Here is a 14,449-nt window from a genome sequence, read left to right as displayed (position 1 = left end):
GCCAGGTTTTGCCCTGACATCATGACATGTCTTAGGAATGTCTGTCCCTCCACGGACAGAGCCTCAGCCTGATGTGCGTTCTTTGGAGAGGGACTTTTCTTCTCCCTGTTACAGTCCTATGACCACTGGGCTTGGGTTTTGCTGGGCTCCCTTACCTGTCCTGATTTTTCAATTCTTTTTCTGACTGCCTGGTCGGGATGAAATCTGTCTAGGGGCCCTTCATGTTCTCAGGAAACCTGAAAGCAGAAATACAGTTTCTGAAGTTATTTCAGTCTCTTCTCCAACTGGGGGAGACTAGACCACTTTAGAAAAGTAGTTTTAAAAGCTTTTCAGGTGTTTCCAGTGTGTAGCCAACATAGAGAACAACTACTTCACCCCCACAGGAGAAATAGGTATTTTGAAGAGGATGGGATGTGGAAAATAGGTGGAATGGAAGGAATGTTAATGACTAAATTTAGGACCAATCGTTCTTGACACTATAACCAGCTAATCCTAATAAGGCAATACAAGGTGTGCGTGTGCGTGTATATATAATATATTTAAAATATATATATATATTTTAAGTAGTAAAGCAAATATGAATTGTTTCTTTTAAAGCTAATATTAGTTTTCCTTTAAAATATAGGCAAAATTATTGCTAGTAAATTTGATATTTGACATAATTAGCAACTTGCAGGTGTGATTTGAGGATCAGAAAAGGTTTTCCAGGAGCAAGTCAGCCAGATGTCTGACTGGCAGTAAACACAGCCTCTGGAGTTTAGCATGGGTGGAAATGAAAGTCCACTTCACATTGGTTAGCCAGCTCCCTGGTGTTTTTCCACTGAGGAGACACCAGGATACTTGGAAAGTAGCAAAAAGAGTCTCTGCCGACCCTTTTTGCCATCACCATCTGTGTGTTGTCCACAGAAAACCAGGAGGCAGCTGCGGAGAGCTGAGAGATGCAGCACGTCACCCAGCCCAGCCTTGCAGCAAAGCCAACCGCAGTGGTACAACTGCTGTAATGGTCATTCCCATCCACGGATGGGATCTGAGACAGACTGTGTCCTTACTGGATTCCTCTCTGCTATGATTCAAAATGAGGTTCCAGGGCAGAAATATTCACAACTGGCAACCACACCAGGTCTCAGAGCATCTTTGTTTACTTTGCAGTTAAGCAAACATCTACAAAGCAAGCTATTTTGCCTGAAGACACTACAAATACATTCTAAGCACTTGACTGAGTCACAGTGTCCTCTGGCATGTACAATCTGTATTACCTCCTTGCCAGATGTGGGGCCTTATTCAGGGGTCCACAGGATGCTTCGGAACCTAACTCATGCACCACCAAAGGCTCCTTTGGCACTGAGTCATCCCCTCAAATAACTGATTTCTCTGTCCAAGAATGAGACTAGTGACTTTAATCCATAATCTTCTTCCTCTTCTAACAACTTTTCTCAACCACATTTCTATGCTTATTTTGTCTTCTGCATTTAGATCAGAAAGTAAATCTGGTTTGTTTATTTTGAAACAGAAACACCCGGCTAGTGAGCCAGCTCTTCTGAGTAGGGAGTGCTCTGTTCAAAGGCAGCAGACCCAAAACCCCCAGGCTGCCAAAGCACCGTTTATCCTTCTCATTTCTTATATGCACGCACTACAAGTTCCCCCAAGCAGCCAGCTAGCTCCCTGGTGCTGGAACAGAACAACACCAAAAATTCTCAAGAAAGGGTGCAGTGCTTCCAAGTTTTCCCTGACACAGACACCTATGGGTGTCAATAAGGTTTGCAAGGCATGTGATCAATACAGAATGGGTTCACTGGGTGGCATGAGGCAACCTTATTAAGGTCACATAGGCCCAGGGGGAACCAGCTGGCTGAGATGTTCTGCTGGCAAGTTAAACATAGACAGGAAACCATGTGTCTGATACTGTAAAAAAATCATTTGTCTTCCTGCCAGAGTTAGGCTTGCAAACCAGAGGCTGTTTTCATTTTAAAAGAAATTCTACGAGGGAGGAAGGAATGGGACTGTGGCTCCTGGGAACCCTCACCTACCTGCCCTCAACTCCTCTGGTTAGAAAGTATGCTAACAGCCTGCACACAGCTGGCCGGTCAGCAAGGAGCATGCACTGCAAGACGGCCTATAGCTCATGTTCTGCTTCTCTATTTAACCACATGGGATGAACACTGAATCAGAAGTGGTTTCTAGAGTCCTGGTTTCTAAGTTAACATGATGTAATTGATATATTTACTGATAGTTTCACCTTTTAAAAAACAATCTCATTTTGTCTATAGATAGACACAGTTGTCAAGGAAGACAAAAGAAAAATAAAATGGGGAGCTGGAATCCAGATAAATGTGGGAATATCAGTGTACAAAGTACATGCTGACATCCTAGCTAGATCATGACTTGGATTTGCCTCTATGCTTTTCTGGTGGTTAGTATTGAAGGGGGACACACAAAAACCCTGGTCAGCTACAGTGGGGGTTGGCTTGAGGTCTGTCTTGGTAAATGAAGTTTTATTGGAGCACAGCTACATCCAACTGTTTACATACTGTCTACGGCTGCTGCAGCGGCAGAGCTGAGCAGCTGCAACAGAAACTCCAAAGACTGTTAAGCAACAATATTATCAACTGGTCCTTTGGCAAAGATGCCTGCTCTCTATGCTTCAAAGTGTCCTTAAGATCAGAAGCAAACAGGTCCTCAGGAGGGATATCAGCTTTGCAAGGCAGAGGGCTGAAGACATTCCTAATGAGGTTTAGGGTGCAATGCAGTGAGCACGCAGCGACGGCTTTTACGGCGAAGATACCGTTCTGAGTCGCAGGACTGCTGCTCCTAATGGATGCACCTAAAACAATTAAGTTGAAGCAATTTTCAGGAAGGAACAGAAAACATGACCTTGGTACAAAGCTCCTCACTCATCTGGCTAAAATCAGAGATAAGACATTTTAATCTAAGGGGAACACTAGTAACTACTTATAGCCTAAGTGTATTGACTACTTGCTCTGTACCAGGTACTGGTCTAAGTTCTCTTTGCAAATAAATAATTGATCACAATAATCCTATTCAAAGCAAGCACCATTTCTACCCCTGTTTTTCAGAGGGGAAAACTGAGGTGAAGTAGTTTACCTAAGGACAAAGAGTTCATAAATAGCTTAGTTGGGATCTGAACCCAGGGCGTCTCACTAGGGAGACCACGAGCTTCACAAGCACCCTGTCCGCCATCACTGGCAAACACTGTTTCTCCTAAACCTGTCAATTGCGTAAGCCTCAGGTTGTACTTCTTGCCAGGGTCTTGTGAATGATGAGCCTGTGCCTACAGAATAGGCAGCCAATCTTATGGAAGGTGTGTGTAAGGTGTGCAACCTTCCATGGGTGCAAAACTGATACAGAGCACTGCCCCCACCCCCTATCCTGAATGTGGGGATGCATTCCCTGAAAAAGAGACAAGCTTCTTCAATTCTCCTGTGGACAAAAAGTGGAGAACCAACGGTGAGATCTTGGGAAACGCACACCACTCTCTGAAGACCCATTTCTTTGTCAGTAAAATGAAAGTTCGGATGAGCTAATTTCATGGGTTTCATTTCAACAAAAAAAAGTTAGGACTCCAAAAAAAGACAAGCGGTAACAACTATTGACAAGGAAGTAGAGAAAAGGGAACTCTTTTGCACTGTTGGTGGGAATGTAAGTTGTCTCAGCCACTATGGAAAATATATGGTGGTTCTGCAAAAAATTAAAAATAGAAATACCATATGATCCAGCACCCCCATTTCTGGATATGGAGCCAAAAGGAAATGACAATAGGATTTTGAAGAGATATCTGCACTCATAAGTTCATCGTGGCATTATTCACAATAGCCAAGACAGAAACAACCTAAGTGTCCATCAGTGGCTGAATGGATAAAGATGATGTGGTACACATACATATGCACAATGGAATATTATTCAGCCATGAGAAAGAAGGGACTCCTGTCATTCACAATGGCATGGATGAATGAGGAGGGAATTATGCTAAGTGAAGTAAGTCAGAGAAATGCAAATACTACACAGTATCACTTACACGTGGACTCTAAAATGAGCTCAAATTCATAGAAATACAGAGTAGAATAAAGTGGTTTCCAGGGGCTAGGGAGTGGGGGAAATAGGGAGGAGCTGGTAAAAGGGTATAAACTTTCAGCTATAAGATGAATAACTCTGAGGATTTAATGTAAGACATGGTGACTATAGTTGACAACACTGTATTATATAATTGAAATTCACTAATGGGTAGAACATAAATGTTCTCACACACAAAAAAAATGATAAAATAAGTGAGGTAATGGATGTGTAATTCACTAGATGGGAGGAGTTCTTTCACATTGTACTTGTATATCAAATCATCCCATGTAAACTTTAAATGAAGGAATGAAGGCATTCTTCATGAGGTTTAGGGTGCAATGAAGGAATGAAGACATTCCTCAAGAGGTTTAGGGTGAAATCTTACTTGTCTATTATACCTCAATGAAGCTCAAAAAAATGCTAAAACATGATATCAAGAAAAGTTATGACACGAGGAAACAGAACAACACACCTCAAAGTGGTTAACCTCGGTGAACCAATTCATAGCAGGTTCGCTATGAACCCAGGGCAGTGAGCCTTGCTACTGTCATTGTATGAATTCCTGCCGCCTGGGGCTTGGGCACGGTGCCAGCTTGCCTGCACTTCAAATGAGGAAGGGGGTGGGTCTCTGGCCTTGAAACCAAACTTTTCAAAGTCCAGGACTTGAGTTTATGCTCATTCCCTTTCCTGCATGGCCGCGGTGCCTCTCAGTTTCTAGAATCAGCAGTTCAGCTCTAAGTTAGAAGGAAAGGATAGGATGGCCAGGGATGTGGTCATCTGGGAGCTGGAAGTGGCCCAGAAGCGTGTCTCCATTAGTTGCCCACAGGTCACCTTCCTGCTTTCCATGTACCCAACCCTAACAGGTGGTCATATCCAACAAGTGAGGAACAAATTGAATCAAGCGAACTCTTGTTATGCCATTTATTACTCCCTCCCTGAGGCTACCAAACATTTCCCTTGTAGATCCAATTCAGAACATCATGTAAAATGCATCTTGAAAGCATTCCTCAATGCCTTCTTGCTTTGGGCAATATTAGGGGAAAATCCCACAGACAGATTAATACAAACATCATCATGGAAACCAAAGAAATGTTACTGGATAGGTACCTGATCTTCTCAACATCCAGGTCTATGCTGGCACAAAGTTTGTGGAGTCTATAAGAAATGTACTACATAAAAAGTGAACTGCATTACCGCTGTTGAAAAACACCCACATTTCAATGGGATGTTCTGTTACATGAATGGGCAGAGTGAAGTATATGGAGAATTTCCGAATGACTGGGTTTAAGACCAAATTTATCCCTCTTGGGCGGATTAGCTCAGCTAGTTACTAGCATGAAACTGACAAGATCCATCTCTGGTTCCATCCCTAGATGGGTGAGTTCCCACCACGGCCTTTCACACCTCAGGGTGCAAGCAGATTCCTGAGGACACTGTTACAATGCAGATGCTGCTGTAAAAGGTCCAGAAGGGCCTCAAGATCCTGTATTTCCAACAACCCCCCTGGGAACTCTGCTGCTGGTCTGCGGACTCTGAGTAGCAAGAGTTTTTACCATGCAGAAAAGGTATGCTCCTTGGCAGAGTGGTCTGCCTACCCAGGGGAAGAAAGAGGAAGAGGGGAGGTACCCACTGTGTGCCAGCTACTGTGCTGGGCACCCCCGCCACAGGCCATAGGCACCAGTGTCCACACCAGTTGGTCCACAGGGGCTCTGCCATTCAATGATGAAGCCACGTGGCCCAAAGCAAGCTTTCCGCTGAGAAAAAGAAGGGGGAATGAATCCCTTTGCCAAGTACAGAATGCCGATTATCCTAATCACTCATCTGAAAGGCACTTGTGAGTCGTTCCAGTTTTATTTAGCTGCTTCCTGCTGTGATTCTGAGTCAAAACAGGAACAACGTGCCTAATTTGTAATATTATCCCACGATGTCAGGGATGTGGTTAGCTTTGATTAGAAATCCTAGGCTCAACACGCTCTGCTTGCTTCAGTGAAGGTGTGTGGAGAAAAAGAGAAGCTGGATGAGGCATGAATTCAAACAAACAAGGCGCTCCCAAAGTGGCCCTGTAGCAGTTAGAGGGGCCCGAATGCTCCGCCGGCTCGCAGGGGCCACTACGGTCAGACAGAGAAGGACAAACACCATACCATTTCATTTATACGTGGAATCTTAAAAAAACAAGTGAACAAATAAACAAAACAGAAATAGACTCATGAACACAGAGAACAGACTGAAGTTTGCCACAGGGGAGGAGGAGGGGGAATGAGTGAAACAGGTGGAGGGGATAAAGAGGGACAAACTTCCATTTGTAAAATAATAAGTTACTGGGATGGATGTACAGCAGAGGGAACAGTCATTCACATTGTGACAACTTTGTATGGTGACAGATGGCAACTACACCTACTGTGGTGAGCCCTTAGTAATGTATTTAATCGTTGAACCACTATGTTGTACACCTGAAACCGCTATAATATTGTATAGCAACTGTATTTCAATTAAAAAAATGAAAATGTAAAAAACATTAAATTTTTAAAAATTTAAAAACTAGTAACTGGCATAAGGTAGCAAAGCTAGTAAGCAGTAGAATAGGGTTTTAAATTTAGGGACTTCACCTCAGGCCCCCACTCTTAAACAGTTACACTAGACTGTCTCTCTCTCAACTAAAACAGCAGATACAGTAATCATCCCCTTGCCCAGGGCTCTGCGAATTAAATGTCTTTACTGCATTTGGAAATCACTTATGACATGAATAAAACTGAGTGGTTGTGTTTGATTCTTAAAGGTTCACTGAGAGATCAATAGCCACATAATGTCTCTGCAAGGTGGTGATGTCATCTGCAAGTAAACGGGATGGCTGTTAGCTCAGGAGTCCCTCCTCCCCATCGTGTGCTCATTGTAGTCCTGGAGTCTGACTGGCCTAGCCTGACAGCTGTCACCAGGCCACCAATAAGGACCAATACAAACATCTTCTCTCCAAACTGGAATCTCAGGTGTTGGTGAGTCCAGGGATAGAGAGTGACTTCCTCAGAATTCTGCACATCTTTTGACAGGAGAGACTCTTCAGACACAGCACATGGAGGTAGCTGGAGATCGCACCCTGGCCTCATCTAGCTGGTCCCCTGCACCTGCCTTGGCTGCTCTAGGGGAGCAAAGGAGTAACTGGGCACAGAACAGGGCCCAGCTGGGGGATTTTAGGGGTAAGGGTAGGTACCTGGTTCAAAGAGAAGGAGAGCAAGGTCTCTTTAACTCCTTTTTTCTAGAACAATGGATTCAAGTTCATGAAAGCTGACAACACCTTTCGGCAATCCATAGTTTCTACTTAAGTTCGGTATACACAGCGGGGTAAGAAGACCTGACTCAATCCCTTTTCCTTGGGTCCTCAGAGCAGCCCTGACATCCCCTCAGAATGCAGATTTCAAATCCCTTACTGGGGAAATACGACCTTGCCAACAGGCTGGAGACAGAAGCTGTAGCCTCAGCTCAGCCACTAACTAGCTGAATGATTACAGGCAAGTCACTTAACTTCTGGGTTCCCATTTCCTCTCCCTCATCACCTAGAGATAGTAATTCCATTACCTGGCTGGGCCTTCTATTCCATCAAAATACCTGGCTGGGCCTCCTATTCTATCAAAGTTATCTTCCATGCAGTTTCTGTACATTTTTCATGTACATAAAGAAAAGGAAGGTGCTTCGACAAGGTGCAAAGGACAATAGGCGTGCAATCCATTACTACCCACTGACCTCCAGGAGTCTGAAATGGGGGGAGATGGGAAGACTGCGGGTTACAGGGAAGCCCTTCCTCCCCTCAAACCGTCTGCCATGCTCCGAGATCACTCACGGCACAGCACAGGGACACCGGGCATGCCGTGGGAGAGTCTGAGCTCCATGATGCAGGGCTTGCGTTTGTTCCCTTTTTTGTATACTAGGCTTGGGTGCCTGTAGAGGCATTTTTTTCATCCAGGGCTGGGGGCACCCCACATGTCCATTTCTCAGGGGACCGAGGCCACAGCAATGCTAATTACTAATATGAAAATCACAAAATAGAGGAAGAAAGCAACCACATTTAAAAAATGAGAATAAAAAATCCCAGTAATGATTGCAAAAGGGCCTAAGGGGACTTAGTGGGGAGCCACAAAAAGATCCTGTATCTTGACTATAGTCAGTTACATAGCTATATACATTTGTCCCATTTCTGCAAACTATAAATTTTAAAAGAGTGAATTTTATTTTATGTAAATGATATAACAAAGAATCTGACTTTCAAAAAAATGTCACCATATGCTTTACCAAATTCAGGATTTCATGCAGAATTCCATGCAGCAAATTCTCTCTGGAAGACTAGATCAAAGGCTAACAATGGCCAGGGAAACTGGGGGACAAACCAAAGGAAGACTTTCTTCTCACTGTATCCCTTTTGTACATTAGAATTTTTTAAATATGTGTATATATATATTTTTGTTTAGATAGAGACAGAATGAGAGAAAGAAGACAACAGAGAGGAAGGGAGGAAGGAAAACCCTCACAGACTTTTTAGCACATACCTAGCTCATTGTAAATCCTAGCTGAGCCACTTACTAGTCATGTGATCCTAGACAAAGTGTTAAGGTTCTCTAAGAGCCTCGCTTTCTCACCCATAATATGAGGACACTAGCAGTGTCTTCCTCATGGGGTGGCTGCAAGAATAAATGACACTATGTCATGGGAAGGCCTGAGGACCATACATAGCAAAGGCACATTCTCTCTGAATGTCAGCTACCATTCAACACAGCACCAGAAATAAAGATCTACATTTAAAAAGAAAGTCTTCCAGCTCAACTGTTTTTCCCTTACATATATAAGAAAAATGGAAGATGTGAGTAATTACCATCTATTGTGTTGACAGATCAGAAATCTGGCTATAAGCACAGAGCACTGGACTAGTAAAAATATAGCATAAAACACTCCAGGGCTTTTGTATTTACCAGATTTTTTGACGGGGAGTAGGGAATAAAAAATTGCTTCAAAATTTTTCATTCCTTAGTATAAAGAAGAGATGATGGCAGCAAGAGGAGAAATGGATCCCAAGGTGTTGCTCCTAATATCTGATGTTCCAGGTGGGGGAAATAGCCCACTGCAGACAATAGAGATGCTTAAAAAGCAAACATCCTCTGGAACATTTTAGAAGACTCTGAAATCACCCAGACATCCTGAGTCATCAGCTATGCTGAGTTGTACAACGAGAAATTGCCTTTATAGTGATTACCTTACCTCGTAAGAAAATATACAGTCTGACAGTGAATAAGAAGGAAAATATGAATATGGGTCCATGATTATCACCTGAGTTGAAAATACACTGAGAACTAAAATCATTAGTATCCTAAGAGCTTATAATGTATATATATTATATTATAGTATTATAATATACATACAAACACACACATCATGTCTCTCTATATATGTATTTTCTCACCACAATAAGTGTAGTTACCATCTGTCAACATACAAAGATGTTACAATATTACTGACTTTATTTCCTATGCTCTACTTTCATTCTTGTGACTAATTTATTTATAATTGAATGTTTGTGTCTCTTTATCCTCTTTACCTATTTTACTCATTAGCTATATTGTTAATAGTAAGTTAATATGATAAATTAATCATGTTAATAATTTTAGTATAACATTTTAAGCACTTTTGTTTTATATATATATACATACACATATATTTTATGTTTTATATATATACATACATATATATATATATATATCTCCAACTTGCCTGCCATTTATCAACTTTTGTCTTTTTTGGATGAAATTAACTATTTCATTGTGGGTAAGCCAGTGTGCAAAAGGAAAGAAAAGTTTCATAGGTGGTAGTAAAAATGCCTCAGATATTCTACTATTAGACTTTAATTCCTTTGGCTTAGCCTGCGCTTTCTTTTAAAAGCTGAACTACTAGGAGAAAATTAACATGTTAAGCCAGGATATCATGGATTACCATGCTTTATTGTGATTTAATTTAGTCGTACCTTCCTTCCTAAATCAAATTACATAAGGAAAATGAGAAAAAGGGAGTGCTTATAGGATGAGAAAATAGTAAGGAGGAGGTTTTGGAAAGCATTGTGCTGACAAGATATACATGCCTGCCTTCACACCCTGAGAAGCTGGCATAGGTGAGAAGTCGAACAGGAAGAGGGAAAGTGGCAGTAGGTGACAGACACAGTGAGAGAAAAGGTGGGTCTGCAGTGCTGGTGAGCACCATACACAAAGCATGAGATGCAGTTTTGCATAGCTGGGACACACACAGTAGCAGCAATGGGGACAGTGTGTGGACCCAGAATTCTAAAATGATTTTTTATTAAACCCTTACCTATTTTATCTCCAACAACCTTTCCCCACTCTGAATTCACATTCTTAAAACCAAAAGAATATTATTTTCATTATCAGACTAGCAAAATTAAAAGGCTTATAATCTCTAGTGTTAGAGCAGGTACATAGAAATCTATATACTCAGATATCTTTTTGGGCAGGAAAACAATTTAATAATGGTTATCCAAATTTAAAATGTGTATAACTTCTGATTCAGAAATTTCATTTCTAGAAATCTATCTTGTAGAAATATTAGCAAATGTACAAGATATTTTTACAAAGATATTCAATGTAGCATTATGTAGAAAACTAAGGATATCTAAATAATCTACCAATAGGGGAATGGTTAAATAAGTCATAAAAGATAATCTATATAATGGGATTCTAGACAAAAATTAAAAGGCACACAGTATATCTATGTGTTGCTTTGTTTAGGAGGAGGAATAAAAGCGGTTGTGTGAAAAAAATGTCACCAAATAATATTTATAGGATGATCAACTGTACTGAAAAATGGATGGATGGACAGATGCCTGGATGAAGGGAAGGACAGAAGAAGGGAGAGAGACGGTGAGCAGGAAAAGAAAGGATGGGAGGAAAAATATGAGTGAATGAGAGACAGTTTGCACCCAAAAAGCTGTCAGTATTGATTATCTGTTGCTTTGGGAGTAAGGGGTTGGCATTAATGACATGATTTCATTTAAACATCTTTACATTCTGTTGAATTGTTTGAACTTTTGATACAGACTACTTTTGTAATTAAAAATCACTGAATAGTTTTTTAAATTGAAGAACAGTGTGTCCCTCCCTTCAAGCAGAGTGAATGCTGAACTTCAAAGACATAGCCAGCACCTGATCTGATCTAATCCCTCCCCCGGCCCACATGAGCCATGCAGAGACCTCGGCTCATGATTTCCCATCTGTGTTTCATTTATTCTCTCAAATGGGACCAATGAGAAGTCCCTGTTAAGCAAATCTTAGGAATGTGAACATAAAACCACTTGAGTTCATTCAAAGCAAGTCCTCATCCTGTACCAAACAGCCTCCTCCAACCTCTAGGCCAACAACCCTCAAAATATAGCTTCATCAGAATCATCACCTGGAGCACGCATTCAAACACAGGTGGCCCTGCATCCAGTTTCTGACTCACTAATTCTGGGGTGGGGCCCAAACCTGCATTTGCGCAGTTCTCAGCTGCTACTATTGCAGCTCCAGGACCTGCACTTTGAGAATCACGGCTCTTGGTGCCCAAGAAACCATTTGCCCAAGCCAAATAATCACGTGGGCCCTCTGAGCCAGATTTGGTAAGGGTCAGAACCAATCCTGGCACTTGATCGGTGCTTCTCTCCTCCAAGTGAGGGGCTGCCTATCCACAGAGTGCACACTGACTCTCCAGCATCAGCCGCAGAAGGAAGGAGTCTGAAACGGGACCTGGGACATGAGACACCATCACAGAGCAAGCCAGGCTGGGCACCAGACCCTCAGAGCAGAAAACTCACCTTCCGAGAAGATGATGTGGTCATTGCACTCATCAGAGCTACAGGAGCACATAAAGAAAGTCTCGCCAGACACTTTTTTTTCTTTCATGATACACTTTGGAGAAGCAGCATCTTCGAGAAAAAATCCATGGTAGGTGAGTTTGGGGTCATGGCAAACCGTCTCTAATGTTATGTTCTCATCATTCTTCCTCCTAGGGTGCAGGGATTCAGGGCATGGGGAGAGAAAGAGAATGAATGAACATGGCCTCTGGAGAGCAAAGAGGTCTGGATGGTACTTCCTCCATGAAGCTCTTTCTAAGAATGGCAGCTGGTTCCTGTTCTCCAACATGGACGGGTTACCCTACAGTCTCCTGCTTTTTCTGCTCATTTCCCTTTTTCCTGTGCCTCATAATTTACTTATGATTATAAACATGAGGACTTTCCTTGGGGGCTATCCTCTCGGGGAATTCTGTACATGAAGTCTTAATTAAACCATTAAAAGGGAGGGTGTGGGAAAACAAGCTTGCTGGGTCCCCAGGACGAAGTTAAACCGTCCATCCTGATCATGTAGCAAGGCTCACACTGCATCCTGGTCTATGTAACAGAATCAGGGTCATGTCCAGCTAAACCATTCTCAAAGGACATTCCTGGGAAAGTAGTTGTGATTTTGCGCCTTTCATCTGCTGGGCCTCAGGGCCTGTGTGTGAGGCCATATTCACATGTTGGCAGCTGGCTGTGCGGAGACAATGGAGGACACTTCCTAGATAAAGAATCGCAGTTTCTCCAAGTACAGAAAGGAACAGAAGAAGTAAAAAGTGACCACAAAGGGGAAGAATTGCAGGTGTTTTCATTATAGTTCAGTGCAATATGTGTCATGAAGGAATTCCTTCTGCATTCAGTGTCTCATCACATCATGTATTTAGGCTTAAAGGCTCACATCACCTATGGGCTCAGAGCATCTGCCCCAAGGCATTTCACTTCAGTCCTAGGACATGCTCTATTGGCCCTCCCTGTACATTACATTTAAAAATGGCATGATTAATATTCACTATTATAATTGCAAAAAGACAAAGTAAAAGTGTGCATCCTTGGAAGAGTGCATTACTTTCTGCTTGATTCAATCTGAACCCCTTATAAATGTGCTTTCTTGGATGACTATCCACCACTAAGGTTGTCTGACCTCCTTCCTCCCATTGCTGCCTTTTTCAGATGTAAAACACCTGTTGTGTCAGTGCATTTCTCTATATCTGGAGGAAGAGTATAGTGAAGGGCTAATTCAGCCTTAAGTGACAGGATAGGTCCAATATCACCTTCCCTTGGAAGGGTTCTGAGTGCGTGTGCATGGGTGAACGTGTGTGCCGGCACATGCTCACCATGCTCACGCACACTTGACAACCTACCCCACTCCCCCCCGCACACGAGCTCGCTGCTCACAGCAAGGGCAACGGGAGGCAGGCAGGAAGGAAGAAGCAGCTACGGTACAGCTGTCACCTGGAGAAGAAGGGGGGGAAACAGCACCTCTGGCCCAGTGCCACCATCAGTGCTTAATTCAAGGACACAAAAGGACAGTATGTCAACAAGGGATGAGAAGAGCAGGCGTGAGGGTGGGTATGGACCAGCCCAACCAGGAATGGAGTCAGGGTGGATGGATCCGTGCAGCCCAGAGGCAACTCCAGCGCAGGTGCACCTGCCCCTGGAAGAGCTCGAGGGCTCTGGGGCTGCCCCCGCAGCAGGCACGGGAGAGCACGTGCTGACTGACTAGGTCCCTACTGGTAGAGGAAGAGCAACAAGGGGAGTCCTCACTCTAGGGGGGCTGGTAAGGAACTACATGGAACTTAGCTTGGCCCCATCACACAACAAATGACCTATTTTTAAAAAATCTACCCATCCTTAACCCCAGAGCCACTGGGAAGCATTAGCAAAAACAGTGACCATGAAACAAGAGCATCCCCACTCTTTGCCCCCACAGCTGTGTGCGGGCGTGCATGCGGTTGTTTTTTGTTGACAAAATGGAAACATGCTGAGTCCTCTGTGTTCCCAGGGAAAAGCATGGTGTCTTTTCCTTGTGATGCTTCTAGAGGCCACAGAAAGGGACCAAAAAGGAATGTGAGCCAGGAAGTAAAGCTGCTCTATAATTACCAGGCAGCTCTTCCAGAGCCTCTGGCCTTCCACCTCTTTGTTACTTAGAGAACTAAAATCCCAGAGGAAACTTAATTATAATACTTGAGGCCAGGTAAAGTCCAGGTAAAGGCCTTCTCCACCTACTCTTGCAAGAGTACCTCCTGACAGGCAGAGCTAACTCTGCAAAATATCTTTGGAAGTAGTTGAACATAAGAAGGGGAAAAACAGAGATAAGTACAGAGTTCTTTGTCCTGCAACATCTGCTCTGAGCCATCGAAGAAGTTGTCAATATCCAAAGAGAAAAGAACCACAATAACGAAGCCAATTTTGGTACCCAAATCTTTCTATCCTTGGAAAGAACTTAAGCATTTTACCTGGTACGGCTGTACAACTGACATTTTACTTGAATGAATGAAGGAAGGAAGGAAGGAGTCAATGAAT

General features: G+C 42.9%; 1 protein-coding gene across 3 annotated transcripts in view; it reads right to left on the bottom strand.

Annotated features, from left to right (window-relative positions):
• Positions 1-14,449, bottom strand: part of TGFBR2 (transforming growth factor beta receptor 2) — an 82,647-nt gene that overhangs the window by 31,702 nt on the left and 36,496 nt on the right. For all 3 annotated transcript variants that reach the window (XM_017651713.3, XM_037008620.2, XM_037008621.2), the window contains exon 3: positions 11,909-12,099. In XM_017651713.3, coding sequence (XP_017507202.1) covers positions 11,909-12,099 — 191 coding nt within the window. The remainder of the gene's footprint in view (positions 1-11,908; positions 12,100-14,449) is intronic.

The sequence above is a fragment of the Manis javanica genome, chromosome 15, assembly GCF_040802235.1.
Source record: "Manis javanica isolate MJ-LG chromosome 15, MJ_LKY, whole genome shotgun sequence".
NCBI lineage: Eukaryota > Metazoa > Chordata > Mammalia > Pholidota > Manidae > Manis > Manis javanica.
Note: the sequence above shows the minus strand (reverse complement) of the source record. Positions and strands in the feature narration are given on the sequence as shown.